This window comes from Antedon mediterranea, chromosome 7, assembly GCF_964355755.1.
Source record: "Antedon mediterranea chromosome 7, ecAntMedi1.1, whole genome shotgun sequence".
NCBI classification, from domain to species: Eukaryota; Metazoa; Echinodermata; class Crinoidea; order Comatulida; family Antedonidae; genus Antedon; species Antedon mediterranea.
In genome coordinates, this window is record NC_092676.1 from 5,680,195 (window position 1) to 5,700,419 (window position 20,225).

At 32.1% G+C, this 20,225-nt stretch overlaps 1 protein-coding gene across 4 annotated transcripts in view; it reads left to right on the forward strand.

Moving 5' to 3' along the window:
* The window catches only part of LOC140054335 (CD151 antigen-like), a 37,714-nt gene that overhangs the window by 9,915 nt on the left and 7,574 nt on the right, over positions 1-20,225 (forward strand). For 3 of the 4 annotated variants that reach the window (XM_072099282.1, XM_072099285.1, XM_072099283.1), the window contains 2 exons: positions 18,627-18,746; positions 18,902-19,099. In XM_072099282.1, coding sequence (XP_071955383.1) covers positions 18,681-18,746; positions 18,902-19,099 — 264 coding nt within the window. In that variant the 5' untranslated portion in view covers positions 18,627-18,680. Of the gene's footprint in view, positions 1-8,227; positions 8,537-18,626; positions 18,747-18,901; positions 19,100-20,225 lie in introns of those variants that run through there. The other variant, XM_072099284.1, reaches the window with a different exon arrangement.

Here is a 20,225-nt window from a genome sequence, read left to right on the forward strand (position 1 = left end):
TTTCCAATATACATGGGAACTGATAATAAAACACGCAAAAAAAAAAAAGTCTCATCCTAAAAGTGGTTTTAAAAGTTTTACTTTATTTTGGCCTTGATGGGCAAAAACTTTATCGGCTGTGTAAAGGCCCATTTACACTAGTGCGATAACAATCAACGATAAATATTGTAGATAAATATTCATTTTTCATACTTGAAACAAAAGAAATGTAAACAAATTTTAGCCTAGAACTATAGCCTAGGATAACCATCTACTGTATGCTTCTTTCGATGAAAACAATATTTTCACACGTCCAATCAAATGACGTCATGATTAGTTTCAATGGAAACAATTCCTTAGGGAGAGTAGATATCTTTAAGCCTGATTCACACTGAATTGAAACATAACATAGGGTAACTTTCCAATAGATCTTACAGTACTAACCGTTCACACCAACGCAGATAGGTTTTTGTTTATTATCACAACTTTTAATCAATTTATTCCACCATTCATTAACCTGGTGATTAAGTGTCATTTATTTGTTTTCATTTTTCACTTTTCATTCACCATATTTCAAATGTTTGTTATTTTACCATCTGGTGTTCATTCAATTTATTCTCATACAGAAAAAAAAGTTAATTTTGCTTTTGAAAATCAATTTTTACCATGATCATGCAACAGGGTTAGCTACTGTATGGTAATGGTTATTGAACGTATGTTTTACTACAGAAAATATGGCCCATTATAGAGATGGGGAGGTACTACTGTATATTTAAATACTGTGTAAATACATGTATATTGGAAAATTGTTGTTTGATAGTGTTTAAAACTGAAAATTTGCCTTCTGCAAACAATACCCAGACAGGCAATTCTTGGGTTACTTTAGTTTAAAACGTAAAAGAACAATAGTATTCCGGGGAGTGCAATTTTGACAGATATGGAGAACATTATTGTTCCCAATGGGCGTACTTGAACAAGTATAAAGAACATTATTGTACCCTAGGGATAAAGTTTTACATCATATGGTAGGGGAGCATGTAAAATATGTGTTTAGGCATGACCTTGTAGAGTTAGTAGGTCGACCAATCAGATACTAGCAAAACAATTTTAGTCTGCTCCTTGATAAAATTGACCAAACAGTAAACACCTATGAAAGGGTGCCCTATGGATGTGTACTCTATGAAAGGGTGCCCTATGGATGTGTACTCTATGAAAGGGTGCCCTATGGATGTGTACACTATGAAAGGGTGCCCTATGGATGTGTACTCTATGAAAGGGTGCCCTATGGATGTGTACTCTATGAAAGGGTGCCCTATGGATGTGTACCCTACAATATGAATGGGTGTCCTGTGGATGGGTACCCTATGGATGTGTACCCTACATGGATAGGTGCCCTATGGATGGGTGCCATATGGATGTGTACCCTATGAAAAGGTGCCCTATGGATGTGTACCCTACAGTGTGAATGGGTGTCCTATGGATATATACCCTATTGATGGGTGCCCTATTTATGGGTACCCTATGGATGTGTAGCCTATGGATTGGTGCCTTATGGATGAGAGTACTCTACAGAATGTGAGAGCGATATGGAGTAATGCTTAAGTAGAGGGCAGTCTAGCATGTGAGAGGCATAGGTTCGAGACCAGTCGGTGCCATATTGCTTGTACAGTAAGGCAAGATACTTCACTTTCAACACTTCATCCTTCGGATGGGAAGTTAAGCTGTATAGCCTCTTGTAGTTTTCGTAAATGGATGACTAGAATCGATGATGTATCGGTAAATAGAAAGTATAGCATATCCAAGAGACTTTTAAAAAAATATGATATACATACTACAATACAGCATATATATGCATATACCTACAGTACAGTCAACTCTCCCAATACCTGACACCCTTGGGTCGGCCTAATATATCTTGTTTTCTGGAAAGTTATTCGGAATGTATTTGTAATGGTAAAAATGAATTTGGGGCTTTTTGAACCTTGATAAAACTCTGGTTTTGGGAGAGTTTCCGGTTTTCAGAGTGTCCGGTATTGGGAGATTCGACTATATATACAGTACTTTCTGTATTGGTAAAGTACAATGTTGATATCTGTGTGATATATGGATAGTTCAAAATTCTATGTTAACTCTATCTCCAATTGCGATTGCTAAATATTTATGCGCTAGAATTCATAAGCGAATTATCTTGTTGATAATTATTAGAGTCCTGAATTAGAGTATCGCGATCAACATATTCTTTTTAACTTCTTGGATATTAAACTGAACTTTATTTCCTGTGCTAGATTTCTAGCAGTATTAGGTCAACAGGAAGTATTTAGTATTCTTCTGGGAAAAATAATTAGAACAATATTTCTACTTTAACTACTCATTTTAAAACATACAAGACAATTTAGATGTTAGCAACCCTTAAAAGGGTTTAAGCTACACTAAAATGTACATGTCAACTTGTCTATACAACTCTTGTATATTTATTTTTAATTCATTAGTTTTAATTCATTCTGATTTGTTCATACACTACAGTATGAAACTTAGATTATTATTATTATTTTTAAACCCCTAATTGATTCCTTTTCAGTGAAAAAATATGTCCAATGAATTATAATACTATTATAATTATATATAATTATATCTGGAATTATGTCAGTGTACTGTTTCCTTTAAGGACTGGTTTCTGCTTTGGACCATTGTTTAATCTTTCTTAAATAATGGAAAAAAGAAATGATTTTGCAAGCCATAGAAAAGTGAATCATCATCATTAGTCAGGTCATTGTATATGATCTGTTTATGTTCAATAGGCCTAGATCCAATTATTTATTCATCTAACCTATTTAAACTCTAAGGACTGAACATAAGAAAGGGTACTGGAGGGTGTAACCTCTGTGGTATTTAGAACAACTATGTAATTTAACATTAACTTTAACTACCGATGTAAGCAATGTATAAAGATGTTATTACAGCAGAAGCTCAGATAGTAGTACCGATAAATGGGTTTAGATGGGTGGTGGATTATTTCCATTGGTACTGTATTGAGTTGGTCGCAACATGTTGATATGGTACTGTAGGAGAATAAGTGTGACTGAGTAGGGAAAAAGTGAGGGAAATGCAGGAGAAAAAGTATGAGAAGAAAGTGTAGAGAGATAATAGATGATGAGGAAGATATTGAAAGAAAGCAGTGGGGGCCCTGGAGGAGAAAGGCGAAAGGGAAAGTTAAAAGTGTAGGGAAAAGGTGCGAAGGAGAGAACGGAGAGAAGGGGAAGGAGAAGGGGCGGAGAAGACTGAAAGAGAGCGAAGGGGAGGAGATAGGCAAGGTACTGTAGTAGCAGTAGGGAAAGGAGAGAATGGATAGAAAAGAAGGTAAGACTGAAATGAGGAGGTACAGTAGGAGAGAGACGGAAAAATATGTTTAGGGAAAGGTAAGACTGAGGACATGTTAAAGATACTGTAGCCAATAATGGAGTGACTAAAAATTAAGCATAAAAGCACTTTTAAAGGCTTAATTCGTGTAAGGCCAGATTGGGGAAAGACGACGGGAGCTTACAGTACTGAATACAGGTGTTTTGTATGGCCATTGATATTCAAATGTTTACCTATTTCCATAATGATTGTCTATTGTTTATAGACAATATTTCATTTTTACATTTTAAAGTTTATTTTAATTGTTGATTTAAGATTTTGCAGTCTTTGTATCTTTAATGGTCTATTTAATCTTTTCTACTTTGATATAGAATATTCCATTACAACAAAATAATACAACTTTATTCTTCTGGCTAATATAATTTATAGATCATTCATTCTATTATTAAAATTAATACTTAATAACAGAAATATTTGATGACAGTCGGTACACTGACATGAGAGTGCAGCGATGCGTAACCATAGGAGTCGGGAGGATGAATCATAGTAATATTGATTAATTTATTAATATTATTAAATGAATGATAGATTAATGAGCATTTGGATTTTGGTATTAAGAAGCTGCAGGAGATATTGAAATCAATATCATATTGATTATGATTTGTACTAATTATGATGTTATGAACTGTCTGTTTAGAAATGTAACCTACATCTTGTTAAGGGGCTTTCACACTGACGTTTTTGCCAACATGCATCAACAGTTTACAAAAACGCTGGCATCCACTGAACTTTTGATGTCATAAGGGTTCCTTTTTAAAACTTAAATTCATTCATTTTCAGTGTTTAAAATACGTTGAAGTAAATGTATACACTGAACTTGATGATTTCAGGTTCATTGAATTTTGAAGGCTCTCCAATACATTCCTTTTATATCTCGTTACCCATAATGCATCGCATTATAGTCCAGAAGATTCCAGACACTATCCAGTCCCTAGCCACAGAGTACCCCCTTTTTTTTCGTCTCTGTCATAGAGCACCCTTTCTTTAAAATGCCCTTACCACAGAGTACCCCTTTCTTTCTTTTCGTCCCTGTCATAGAGCATCTTTTCTCTAAAATGTCCTTACCACAGAGTACCCCTTCTTTTCGTCCCTGTCATAGAGCACACTTTCTTTAATATACTCTTATCACAGAGTGCCCCTTTTTATGGGATGCCCCTATGTTGTACAAAGACAGTCATCCTTTAGATTCTTTAATCATTGATACAGTTTAGAAGTTGCTACAGTAGGTATTCCATAGCAGGAGGGCAAACAATATCCTTGCATCTGTTTGGCAAAAGCTTAAGTTGCAGCATAAGTGAATTACAAAGTTAGTGTTAAGATACGTTCCAATTAATCCTATCTTAGCAGTGTAGATATTTTAAGACAGGTGAGTTAGATAGGTCTGGATGATTTGATTGCTCGTTTCACACCTGCGAGTAATTATTTAAAGAGACAGTAACTCCTCTTGTGAAGTTCATTTTTAAATGTTTAACTTTGGAAATGCTGCTCATTTTCAGAACACCTGTTTTGGTCTGTGCCTATAAACACAGGGTTAATTTGTAAAGGTCATCAGACAAGGATCAAGTACTGATGACCATAATGTACAAGGTCATTTATAAGTACTTAAGGTCATGACCAAATAACCATGGTTCACATGAATCTAGTTAATATAGTATTAGTAAAATGAACAATTTGATGCATTTAAATTTGTTCAGAAGAAATTTATTGGAAACAAAAAGTTGAAGATTAGATTTCTGATGTACAGTAGTGCATTAATTTGTTTACATCAATCATGCATAATAACTTTAATGTGATGATGTCAACTGTACTGTTTAAATGTTGGGCTATATGTTCAGACTAGTGACTTAATATATATGTTGTAATGGAATATATTCATTTATATGAATACTTTACACAAACAATATAAACATCGCGTATATCTTTTGCTATAAATAAATTTGATGACGATGTGTTTACAAAATGGCATTTTCGCTACTTTTCGATGGAGCAAAATAGAGGTATCCTTAGTTTTTGCTCCAAAACAACCGTTTAAATCAGTGAAAGGTCGCTGACAAAAATCGTGGGAATTACCCAAAATGCAATTGGTCCTGGTGGTTAATTCAAACGTTAATGCTGTGACTCGATGTCAGCAGTCGTATAGTTTTGTGTTGCAGCTAAAAGTTTCCCAGCAAAAACCTGTTAAATGGCATTCTAACACCAAATTGAATGGTTGTTTTTAACCTGTTATTTTGCTCTGCCTTTTAACCGGTTACCACAAAATTTTCCAAGAAATTGGAGATAATTTATTCACAACCTTTTTAACCAGTTATTTTTAGGCATCAGAAACAGGACCATAAAAATGGTATGTGACGGTAGGCAGTCTATATACACGTACTGTACAGCACATGATGTTATGACAACATTTAAATTTAATAGTGTTTTTCTTTTATGACGACATATATTTAATTTGTTGCTATGGTAACTTATTACATCGTTTATTCTCTCAGTTGGTTGTCCATGTTTTATCAAACAACATTTTAAAGTTTTTAATTTACCGACACAAATGAACGCTAGTGTAGTCTGTTTAAATTAATATTAAATTTAATTAAGTATGCATTGAATTAGAGTCTAAAGTATCTCCTAATTATAAATAAAAGCCTGAATACACTACAATATTAAGTGTATTTTTTGTTTTACCAACATTTCTAAAATGGTCAATATCAGTTCCACAACTTCCTATATTTTTGTACAGTATGTTCAAATCTGTTAAAACATCAAGAATTTGGATAGGCACATAAAATTCTACTTTTTAGTAATTTCTTATTTTTTAAATTATTTTATTAATATTTCTTAATAATTAGATAAATAAAGAAAAAGATGCCAGGAACGAAACATGATACACATTTAAAATTTAGTAGTTTTTGTAAAAGTCATCCGAAGTAAACAAAAATTCAAATTTAATTAACCATATTTGGAAAATGTTCTATGACTATAGGGTATTTTGAAAATTGTCTTTGACCATATATGGAAACTGTTCTTTTGACCATATTTGGGCAATTTTCTTTGACCATATTTGGAAAAGAAGTCTGTACAATCAATCAGTCTAAACTAATAATATTTATTTTCTATGATGATATTTTTAAACTATTGAGCCAGGATAATATCTTTAGGTTGTTTTGCCTACTCTGGTCCCAGCAGACCATTTTATTACTAAGGTCAAGCCTCTCTTTATTCATACATTTGACAATGACCTGCTGAGAACTGTCTGTGATCTGAACATTTCACCTGGTCTATTCTAGGTGACCAGGCATGCTTGGTTAGTTGCACTGTCTTTTTGTCTTTTCACTAATGGTATGTAGTCAGCAAATCAGGCTTTTCATGAGGTCCAAAAGGTCCCAAATTGTTGTTTTTACTGTTGAAAACCTACTGTAGAAATATTTAGGCCAGCTCAATGGTGTCTGGTATTTGGAAAGCTTTACTTTTAGTTGAGATGCTTTAGACAAGTTTAGTTAGGCTGAATATTTATTTACATCCATGTTATGCAATATTCTTAGGAACCATGTAAAAATTATTTATTATTTATTACAGTACTATTTTGTTTACTCTTTGACCTTATGCAAGTATTTAGCAAACATTTTTTTCATAATCATACACACTGTTTATTGTAGCCACTGCCTCAAACATCTTAAATTTGTAAAAGCATACTGTGCATTGCTGCAGTAAAAAGATTTAGTTACTTCAGTAACTGCAGTAGGCCTACAGTAGAATAATTTTGACATATCCCATAAAAATAATCATGTACTGTATTTTATCAAATGTGATTGAAAAGAAGGTCCCAAATGTGGTTCCTTCAAGAGAATGAAGAGGAAGAAAGAGATACAGTAGGAAGGAGGAGGGAGAGATAGGATTTCAGAGAAGTATAATAAGTCAAGTCTAGATAGTCTGCTTTGAAAGCTAATCAGATTAGCAATTCCCAGATTTACATTTACGACAACGCCATTGATTAAAGTTAGATCAATTGTGATTTAGGCCGACATATTTAAGTAATGTTATGTACAGTATGTTGTGATAATGGTATAATATGCAAATTGTGATATATGATATTGAAATACATTAATTAACCTTTATCAGAACAATATTACATTACATGATCTTTATAAAACTCCTCTGTACTTTCTGTGAGTTGGAACCTGAAGCTCTGTCTTCACTATCAAACTAGTTTGACAAAAAAGTATGATTTGCCCAAATATGATAGTAATATGCTTAAATATGGTAGTGCTATGACATCATTTATCATGTCCATATATGGGCACATCACATTTTTGTTGTCAGATAAAGTTTGATAAGTGTAGACAGAGCTTGTAGCAGTTACTGTATTCCTTTAAAGGTCAACGTCTTGTTTTGAGACAGTACGCATGACACACTGTTCTATGTAGACTGCCTCATAAAATTGTACTGTACACTCAACTACTAAAAAAAGTTAGTTACTGCAGTAGTACAATAATTTTGACATGATCCCTAAATTGCTTTGATGCTCAATTATAATGTGTAAAAAACAGAAAAGAAACCGTGTTCTTTTCCTTTGCTTTTATTGAATTACAAAACGTGTTACATCTGATATCAAAATGCATTACCGAATCTGATATTTAAAGCATCAGTTAATTTAATTAAGAAATGAAGATTGTTTAAATGTTAACTGCAGTACTGTGGTTTGATATGGCCTTACTATATTAGCTACAGTATATTCTGATAAGGTTTCACTACAAATACGTTAAAAGGGCATTTTTTTAGTTATAAATTGTCATGCCTCATGCCTACACTAATATTGATACTTTATCATTTAATTTAATTACACACAAAAGGTTAATGTTTACGAAGGCCTATGTTTACATACTATACTGTGTACCTTTTAACATAGTTAGAATTGATATGGTTTCTGCGCAGATATCAAAAACCTTTCGTTATGTACTGTAGGAAACAGAGTTGGCATTATGAACATCGGGGAAATTAAATTTCCTTTACGAATGAGCTATCTGACCTCTAAAACGTTTCTAGCAATTTCTGCTCAATGATTTTAGTCACACACGGTAAGGATTGAGTGATCGGAATGAATACATTGGAATGAGAGGGTAACACTCGTTGCTGGAGTTATTTTAAAAAGGTATTTTAGTTAAGTGATAAGATAATATGAATTATCAATGTATGTACAGTTGATGTGAGTGGACAGATGCGATTAATGTGTCATTATGAAACAACTTTCATCTAGAGTGTACAGTAGTTAGTAAATTTAATTGATGCAACGTTTGTATGTGTAAATATTATTCTTAACTTACTATCAAGAACAAGAAATATTCTTTACATTATACTGTATTTGATTCACCACTAGTATGTGTCTAGGCAAATATAACGTTTTATTGTTATAACATGTGCTTCTGTATCATGAAAGTTTCTTACAAAATACTGAACAAATTAAACAATATTATTATCCAGAGGACCATTGATGTGTCTGATTTGATTCCAAGGTCATATTATTAAACTTTTTAAAGTTTACATAACATACCTTTTCATACTGTGCAAAACATAATATTTAACAATACTGTAAATATGTTTAAAGAACAAACAAAGCCAATGTTTTCGATAATAATGTTTTCGATAATAAAAAGCAACCAGTTAAATTTTTGACTTTATACACCCCTCTTAAAAATAGCCTTGTAAATTAACAATTTTTCAATCTTCTCTTCCATTTGGTGCTTTGTACTTTGTTAATTTTATTCATTTGTTCTTGAGAATTGTTACATGATGGTTACGAAAATGTCAATCTTTTTTGTCAATAAATTTTATTTTTAAAGTTATATAGTAAACTGTCTCTTAATTTCTTCTTATTTACTACAAACTGTTTTTACATTAGCTGGAGGTTTTATTACATTACTGTAGCTGGAGGTGTTTCTACATTAGCTGGAGATGTTTCTACATTAGCTGGAGGTGTTTCTACATTAGCTGGAGGTTTTACTACATTAGCTGGAGGTTTTACTACATTAGCTGGAGGTTTTATTACATTACTATAGCTGGAGGTGTTTCTACATTAGCTGGAGGTGTTTCTACATTAGCTGGAGGTGTTTCTACATTAGCTGGAGGTTTTACTACATTAGCTGGAGGTTTTACTACATAAGCTGTTTGTGTTTATACATTAGCAGTGGAGTATTCTACAGTACATTAACGATTGTTACTACATTAGCTGGCATTTTCTACATTACAAGTTCTAATAACACTCTTAAAATTACCCTTGTAAATACAAAAATAATGGTGTTTTTTTCAATTTTCTTATATTATATTCCCACTCCTGTCTACAGTGTCTGGAGCATGCAGTAGATTTTAATCCTTATTAAAGGAGACACCTTTGGGGCTTAACAAATCTCCCTTTAATAGAGGTGTCCCAAAAGAACGGTTTAGGCTAGCAAAGATTTAATTGTTCCCATAAAAAAAAACAACATTGAATATACTCAACATAATTCTCTTTAGTAGGCTTAGCCTCATTTCAGATTTTACATGTAAAATGTAATATTAGTAATCGGGTAAATTGCATAGTACTGGAAAGTTGCTTTGCATGTGATTTGATTTTCCGATTTGTACTTGTGCCCGAGGCCAACAAGGCAGTGTCCTTAAAAGATGTTTATTCCATTTTACGGTTCAGCGACATTAACAAAATAATGGTCAAGATGTTTGGCAGAATGAACATTGGTACTATAGGATACCAAATTTTATCTCTAAATATCTATTGTTCCCAAGGTGATAATTTGGAAACTGTAAATTTTGTTGTAGGCAGAATTGATTTGGAAATGATGAGGTAATTCTTTGAATTTTGAAAAAAAGTTGTAGGAAATAATTGTGTGTTTGTGTAACAACAACAACAATGTATTTCATCCTCATTAAGGAAATAAGAACACATACAACTACTGTATATTGTATTTCAGATATCACTTATATATGACAAATAGGTTTATGCACATTGATACATAATTTTAAAAAATGTACCGTTTAATACAAATATTTTTTAACTTGAAAGGTAAAAAAAAATGTACTATTAAAAGAAGCATTAAGGCCTACACTCACAGAAAAAAGTAAATCACAAATTGGACATTTTTCAATTAGTCATTCATAGTGCAATAATACACTATTGCATGGTATGTATCCCAATCATTAAAAATAGGAGAAGAAGGCATAGCACATGATACAAAGTCAACCAATCAAATGATTGTAGATGTGTATACACAAACTATACAGTATTAGAGTTTATTGTAGAAGTAGAGTTGAACCAAGGACCCTGGAATTAAGTGACAAGTTTTGCTTAATAATAATAATAATCAAGCACTTCTATCATTCACTAGTTAGTCCCCATGCAATAGTACACTAATGCACAGTGAATGTATCCCCAACCGTTAAAATGGGAGGAGAAGACGAGGGATTGCAAGTCTGTATTACAAGCTTTGCTTCTTAAAAATATGAAACAACACTCCTAAGCTCTGTCTACACTATCAAACAAGTGTGATGTGCCCAAATATGGTAGTGCTATGCCCACATATGGTAATAACATGACATCATCTTCGCTATATATGGGCACATCACATTTTTTGGTTGCATAAAGTTTGATTCAGTAGTGTAGACAGCTTAAGGGAATAAGTTAACAGCTTTTCACATCAAGGTTGAACGCCTTAATTATTACGGTATGCTCTGATCCACTTTGGTAAAAGGGGCTTGCTGTCGTCAAGGGATTTTATGTGTCATGGATTCATCTTTACCTCATTGATTTAGGTAATTTATATGCTTATGGTTCAAATGTCAAGTTTTTACTTTTGTCTTGTATTTTTAGTAATTATTAAAAAAAAAATTTGAATGCTGAAAGTTTATCTGAGGACACTGTTTTAAAAACTGTTTTTGTGGAGTACAGTAATTTTGAATCGCAATGGGATCATGGTCTCAATTGACCTTTGAAGGTCAAATAAATTTGCGAAACATTTTAGTATTATCTCTGTGGATAACATATGACATTATTTTAACAAACCGGTTTTATACCGTACAATATACGTCATAAAAATTTAGCTGTCAATGCCATCATCATCTATAAACATACTACCAAAATCGGTTTTGACGAAAATTGTTTACGCTATCACACTGTAATTAGTTATATGTACTTTCGGAATTTATTTATAAGTGTATACAGTATTTATATTAATATTGAAGAGAGCAAGTGTAGATAATCTGATAGCACCATCTGTATACATAACTTGTATGACACCTTTTAATATTCAGCACCTGACGAAGATATATCACTTTGTCATTACCTATAGATATTTGATACAATATAAGTACAGTGTTATGATGATATAATATAAATATGATATATATGATATGAACTGCATTAATGAAAGGATACTCCTATGAAGGCCGTGTAATGTGATATCTGTTTAATACAATTATGTATCCATATTTCTATGGATCAATAATTTGCATTTGTTTAAAAGATTTCGGTCTTATTGTTTATCTGATCTAGTTTAAAACTAATTAATCATACTATGTCAATCACAGAAATGGTAGTCATCTTGAAAACCAACCAAACATTATTGATATAGAAAACAAAATAAATAACCAGAGAAAAGTAAAATTTGCTTTTCTCTGATGTAATTTCAACATTCATAATAATTCACATTCAAAGTGACATTTATTTACTTCAAAAAATGGCAGTAACAAGATGTAGGTAAAACAATAAATGAAGAAGGCATGTCCAAAAAAGCAGAAACACATGCCTATAGGCAAAGATGATATTTAAACAGATAGATAAAAATGTAAAGAGAAAAAAACACAAAAAATATCATATACATAACATAGGTGACTTACGACATATTTAGTTTGCATTGCCATTAATTTGGATTTCAGTACTTTTAAAAAATTTAAGTGAAAGACCAGATTCTCACTGTAATATGTTCATTTATAAAATGTGCCATAACAAATTAAAAAAACTATCCTCTCTTTTAATCGATTAAAACGACCTCATAGTTCACTAGAATGCTGGACCCCATTCAGTCAATTATAGTTTGCAACCCCTTGCCTGTTATTTTTACAAAGGCTGGATCCACTGTCCATGAATCTGCTTGCAGCACTTTCTTGCAATTTTAAATTTTAGCCTTAATAAAGTTTTCCCAATTTTACTGTTAACACTAAACACTACAGTTTTTCAGAATTAACACTGGGTGGTTTTCTATAGAGCTCTGCTCTCTTTAAATGCATTAAAATTCACTTTTCTGTTAGGTAACAGTCTAAAGATTTATGTGTGTTTCAAATTCTCGTTAGCAGCTGTTTAAAAACTACTTAACAGTTATGTAAAATACATATTGCTCATATGAAATATTACTTATGATATACCAAGAGAACTGTTATATAAGTGTATTATATTACTTTAAATCCTTTGCAAATCTTTTGTGAATTATTAATAGGGTTTTTGTCTGATGTAATATCAAGTCTAGAGAAGTATACAAAGTGTTGCATGTTTCTGCTGGGAAAAAATAACTGCTTAATAATCGTGTGAATAAATTGAAAATTTCTTGGAGAAACAAGTTTTAAATAACTGGTTTTAAATTATTGAATTTGATAAATTTTTATTTAACAGTTTTTCACTGATACTACTTTTATATTTGTATATGTAAAATAACGAATATTTGATTAACTGCTCAACTAGTACCATTTTGGACATTTGACTGCATAGGCATATTGCATTTTGGGTAATGTTAACCACCCACTGATTTTAAAAAACAATTTTTTGGGGAGTACAAATTTAGAAGATATAAATTATATATTTTTGAAACGTATTTTAATGGGTATTCGCCATAATACAGGAGAAACTGGCCAAGAGAAATGTTGAAATCTCTTGAAAATATTATTAACATAGCTAGTAGAATCTGTTGACAAGATACATATTTCTATCGTAAAATCCCTATTGTATTAACAGCAGTTAGTTCTGGTATGTTTAATTTGCTTATTAATGTCAGCTATTTGCGTAATGGTATCTTAGTAACACAGATGCTATGCAAATTATCTTTAGACCACATGTTGGTTGGTTTGTTATTTTTTGTTGAATAATTCTTGTTGTATGTATTGCATTTATATCGTCTAAAAACTGAATCGAGAATTTAAAATAAAAAATTATACTTTGGGTATAAAAATTGTGGCCCTGTGGCTTGGTGATTGACATGCTTGCTTAATAATCCCATGATCATTGGTTCAAATCCTATGCTCCACTACCCAAGCCTTTGGGTAATACAGTAGGTTTAAAAAGCATGGGTTTCCCATTGTGTGTTTGGCGAGTTTCGCTTACTGTTGGATCAGGGCTGTAGCCACCGGTTTGGTTCGTATTGGTTTCAACCTGACCACTTTCACAGCCTGTGGCCCGAACAGAGATTGTTCCCTTTATGGATGGGGATGAAAGTACATCAACATTTAGAGTGAACCTACTGTACCACATTTTCATTCAATAACAAAGAAATTCACAGTAAAATCAAAATTGAAATGTTTTGCACTGTTTATAGATATTATAATGATGTTGTTCATTTCTTACTAAAATCCCTGCTGATGTCCGTAGCACTAGGTTAATAAACAGATCAATTGTTAATCCCGTATCCCAGCTGGTTGCGAAATCCAGGTGTAAAAGGTTGCTATCCATCTCGTAAACTCAACCATTATTTTGATGGGGTCAGGCGTAAACTGGTGTGCTACCCATTTACACCAATATTCTTGTCTATTTTTATTACTTCTTAACAAAAGAAGATGAGTCAGTCAATTGTCATATATTTATTCATGAAGGGTTGTCAGAAAGTTTGACCCATTTTTCTAGTATCAATTGTAAAACTAAAACCTTTCATTTGTTTGTTAAAAGTCAGTTGTTTGTGTTTGGTAAGTAAGTAAAAGTTCAGTAACAGTTTAGAAGGTGGGGCCTTTTAGTATTTTATATAAATCATTTATTTAAACAAAATATTTTTATTATACTATATTAAAAAAGCAGTGCATTTTAAAGTGAATATTCTTTTTAGAAATGCAAGCACTTTTGTTGTCAGAAGTAAGGGCGTGTGGTGCAGTGTGTTAGACGCTGGATTACAGATCGTGAGGTCGTGGTTCGAATCTAACTATCGCCACATTGCTTGTATCCTTAGGCAAGGCACTTTACTTACATTTGCCTCTCCCCACCCAGGTGTAATAAATGGGTACCCAGTTAGATCAAGACACAACTTTGCACTGATTACTAGCTGTATTGGGAGTATGTTTCCATACATTTTTGATCAAAAAAATGACCGGGGTAATAGTGCTCGTCACTCATGAAAAGGGCACGATATAAATGTGGTATTATGATTATTATATTATTAGCAAGAGAATTTGGGATATGAAGTGATTAAAAGTTGCAACAGAGTTCTCAACTTTTACCTATAATTGATTTATTTATGTATTTTAATTTTACGATGACACTTTGTTGAATTCCTGATTTTACTGTTTATTCATACAGTACCCATTTATACTCCTTGGTGTGATGATGTGTTTAAGATTTAATTGATGGATGACAGTGCCCTGTGTGCATTTCTTGCAAAAGGTGTTTGTACTTTGCTGATTCCAACGAGGGATGATTGCATTAATAATGTATTGTGTTGTATGATATCAGCATCCTGTTGGTTGTTATCATGTCATGTGGGGAAATGTTGTTAATATCATTAGTATGTACTTTATTCAATTATGCTACAGTACATCTCATTTCTGTCTGTTCTTTTGTTTGAGTTTGAATATATTATATTCTATACAAGTCTTTATATGACGTCTTCCTTATTATAGCTTATTCTTATTAACTCAAAATTATTTTTACTAACAAACATATACTAATACTATATTTATATGCCTAGTGTGTAAACATTATTGACATAATTTCATTATACATCCACATACAGTACAACAATTTTTTCAATCTTCTATCAACTAAAAGTCGTAGTTAGTCATGTCTCGGGTCACATTCTATGGTCACCGTACAGATAGGCTACTACATCAGTACTTCTGTGAATGAATGACTAGTTGGTGACAAGAACGCTAGTTGGTCATACCTAGTACCGTTTTGATTTTACGATCATTCGAAAAACCACCTCACAAAGAACAGAGCGCCTAACAATACTTATATATGGATCGATATACAAATGGTTATCATCCTCAAACTGGTGACCATCCACCACCCACCATCACCAACACTCAATATATTTTGCCTTTTTTGAAAGATTAAAATTAATAGTTTTCCTCCATTACATGCCAGTAACCACTACTAAAATAACGCAATCATAGCAATAATTGATGGATATTTTCTTTCTTTTTTTGGACACAATTATTTAATTGCTATCTTGCAATTTTCATTCTGAGGGACATATTTAGGCCTACAGTAGTTCTATATTCGTCACTAATGCATACAACTGTCTGTTATTGATTATTTGTTAAGATCGAAATCAAAAACAATTCATTTATTGAGACCACAACTGAATTGTCTAAACTTCAAACAAAAGCATTGTAAAGATGTCTATTTGTCCTTTTTCTCAACATACCACATTGTGTTGGTTTAAGTATTGTTTATTCAGTTCTGTGTATGCTGAAAGTAAACATTTTGAATAGTGAGTCATGATAGAAAGTGAATGTATTTGGATCCTGCCGGAATTGCGCAACAACCTCTCGTAACTCAATTGACGATGTACCCAAGTGTCTGTTAAATCTGTTGAAAATGAGAAGCTACTATTGCGAATAACATTAGATCTTTCTATCTAAGAAATACAGTAGAGACTTAAAGCTCAGGTACAGGCATGAATTTTAAATATATCTGGTTAATTGTACATAAATAAAATATTTGTAATGGAAATCATGACGAAAAAACATGAATTACCCTTAAAATGGTCGAATACAAAATTCTGCTATAAAAACAAAGAAGACTTTTTTTCATTAGTTAGGTAATTTAACCTAATGTAATCTCATGACTCCCTAGAAGGTGAAAAAACGGATTGTGGATATCCGGTGGATAATTTTTGCTATAAGCATGAAAATAAAACTCTGAAGTTGAATAAAAATACTAGAAATTAAAAATTCAAGTTATATTGCCTATACTTAGTCATCTGATAACATTTTTTACCACAATGTTTTATTTTTCACAGTTTTTTAAAAATGCCTCTCTATTTACAACATTTGTGTATAAAAGAATAGAGATTTTACTGTGTAATTTGAACTTCCTCCCACTGATAAGAAAGTGCTTATTTTCAACAAACTGGTGTAACACAAATAAAATCCCAAAACTTATGAAACATAGGGGAAACTATAGATCGTTGATAGTTATTGGAATGTATGATCAATAGAACTTTTTTGCCCGTACCTGGCCTTTAAGCACTAGTGAATTTGGTCTTGTTCAATGATAGAAGTCTATTTTACATTTATTCAATATTCAGGGTGTAGTCCTCATTACAAGCTAAACATGGGTTTAGTAACTTTTGCAAAAGCGCACACATTTTTCAGAATTAGACTATTTCCAACAGCACCCTGACTTGAGATTGGAAGGCAAGTATGTTATCCACCAAGCCCCCTCACCTCGGCATTGAAAAGTTAATTTTCCAAGGTTTAAAGATTTATTGTTCCGCGGAAAAGATAATTTAAAATTGTTTTGTTGAATATGCCATTTTAATGTCACATACTTTAATATAGTTATTCACTTTTACTAAAAATTGGATCGATAAAACAATTATTTTACCTGAAAAACTGCAAAAAAATTGTCAAATTTAACCATTTATTTTTTCATAAGTGAAAATATTATTTTTTAGGGTTTTTTTTTTTTTCGAAAGTGATTAAGTTTGTTAAAACTAAAAAATAGCCTATTCAAAGTCTGATTTTATTGATCTTTATTTATCATGTAGTAGTACTATACTATATTTTAATTAATATAATTTTTCACTAAATCTTCAACTGAAGAACAAATCAATTGAAATAACCTATACTTAAAAATCTATACAACAACTAAAGACGTATTTGATCATTCTTAGTAGCCAACAGCTGTTTACACTATAGATATTTATTACTTGGACATATTTATGAGCTTCAGCCTATCATTTTAGCCAATCATCTTTCAGATAATATTTCTTATATCACTCATTAATATGCAGGGTGTCTAATTTGAAACAGATGGAAGTTAAAACAAAAAGAAACAATTCAGATCTTCTTTCACATTGAATATGGAAAACGTATATTTTAATATAAACCATATGACTACAATGCTCAGTTCACAAAATAGATAAATCCAGGGAAGATTCAATCTTCCCTGATAAATCTTGATCCCTCTCAACATCTCTAAATCTTGTTTTGTCGAAAATGTGCCAAAATTAGGATTTGCACTCAGAACTGTAGAATTGGTAGGCTAGCATGTTGACCACCAGGCCATGGTGTCAAAGTGACCCCTTGTCCTCTTTTTATACAAAAGTCAGGATTTGATCACAGAACTGTAGAATTGGTAGGCAAACATGACCACTACGCTAAGGTGTCATAGTGATCCCATCACAATTTACATCCCCTTCTGGCAATTTAGGGTGCTATCCCTGGTACCTTGCCTACTGTTGTGTATGGGCTTGTTCTTGTATGGTAGTACAGTACTATGAAAAATAGTAAATCAAAAGCAAAGTAATACAAATTTGTTTCATTAAACTAGGAATTATAAAATCTTTAGAAATTTAGACAAATCCTTTGGTGTTTTCTAGATTAGTTTTTAGATAATAACACTATTAACTTAAACCAATGCTATTGTCAACAATTGCATGATTTTAAAAACGCTATTGTTCACATAATTCCATGGTACAATTTTCTTTACGTCATAGATATAAAATACTATATAAAATAATAAACAAGTTTAACTTCTTGAGCTTGAGTGTTAATGTAATGAATGTAACAGGATATAATTACAAAGGCCAGACTTATTGGAATATCTTTACATTGATCTTATAATTTTGGATTGTGGAATACGGTACATTTTTCCTTTTGTTCCTATACTCGATTACATACTAATAATGTCATGTCATAAACCATGATTACATTACTTATTTCATTATATGTTAATGTTCTCTTATCTGAAAAAATGGTTTTTGTTAAATTGAATGTCATGAATTATGATTAATTATTTCTCATTTTTTGTAATTACATATTATTTTTAATTACAGATTAAAGTCTGGTTTGACCAATTCATCAAACAAGGCGTGGTAGACGTTGAAACAATGGCAACCACTTCGTGTGGCACGTGTGCCAAAATTGTTTTGTTTATAACAAATTTGATATTTTGGGTAAGTATTTTTTTATTTTATCAGTTAAAATTAGTTGTCAATTCTTTGGCGCTAATTGTTTTAGAGAGTTGTTTAAAATTTGTTTTGTAAATATCGGAGACAATCTACTAATATTTTCTGATCCCTGATATTCCTTTTCTTGTTCTTTTTTCCAGATAACTGGGATAATACTGCTTGGAGTTGGAATATGGGTGACGATAGACAAAACAAGTTTAGAGTTTTTGACGTTGTTTTACCACCCTTCCCTTAAAGTATTAGCATATACGTTGATAGGCGTTGGAGGTTTCGTCACAATCTTGGGTTTCATTGGATGTTTCGGAGCTTGTCATGAACAAAAATGGATGATAATTACTGTAAGATGAAATTGTGTTTATTGATATAGTATGTATAGATTTAATGTTTAATTCATTTCCTTTATTTCAGATAGTACATCCATATACAAAACATACAAAACAAAAAGACAAATTTCACCAGGAAATTAACAACAGCAACTTCCATAAAACCAGCTTACAATATCCTAAAAAATCTATTTGCACAATAATGCTGATGTAGGTTGAATTGTGGAAGTACTGTACTTTAACTATGGTTTTAATCGGACTATTCAACTAATAATAGTATTTTGTGTTCTCTGTTCTGATTCTTAATGTGTAGCGCTCCTATTTACCTCTCAGGATTATTGATTGAAATACGGCTGATATAATGACTTATCTCAACCTGCTGTGTAAATACATGACTTTAATACCAGTGTACAGACTTTACAATTTTCATGATATGTCATTAGACTAGGCAGCTATCGAGTTGAAAAGTCTTTCTGCACATGCTCGGAATTACATTCAGCAAAGACAGAATAGGCCTAATAACTGTAGTCTAGTATAGTGCCGTCAAAATTAAAGTCACCAGGACTTCACCCATTTCTAATTCAGAGAATATCTTGGTTACGTTTAATGGCCCTGTCAGAAAAAAGGGCAATGTTTTTGTAAATAAAATATGTTTTGATTATTGCAAACATTTGGTTAATACATTTTCTCAAATGAATAATGTACCAAAGTTTGGTTAAGACATTAAAAAGTTGATCACCGAGGTCACCGGTACCACTTGGTGGTGTCATGACATAATGGATCTTCAGTTTCCAGAAACCAGTAGTGACGTTTGTACTGCCCAATGCACCACAGGATAGAAAGAAACCCATTGATTTCTCAGTTGGTATCATTCACCACATAATTTGCATAATTTAAAAACAGTTTGTTAAAATGTTTGTCATCACGAGTTATTACATTGTTACTGAACTAAAAGCTCTGTCTACACTATCAAACTAGTTTTACAAAAAATGTGATGTGCCCAAATATGGTAGTGATGTGTTCAAGTATGTTAGTGATATGACATCATCATGTCCATATATGGGCACATCACATTTTTTTGTCACATAAAAAATGTTATAGTGTAGACAGAGCTTAATACCACTTTGTGACCGAATATTTT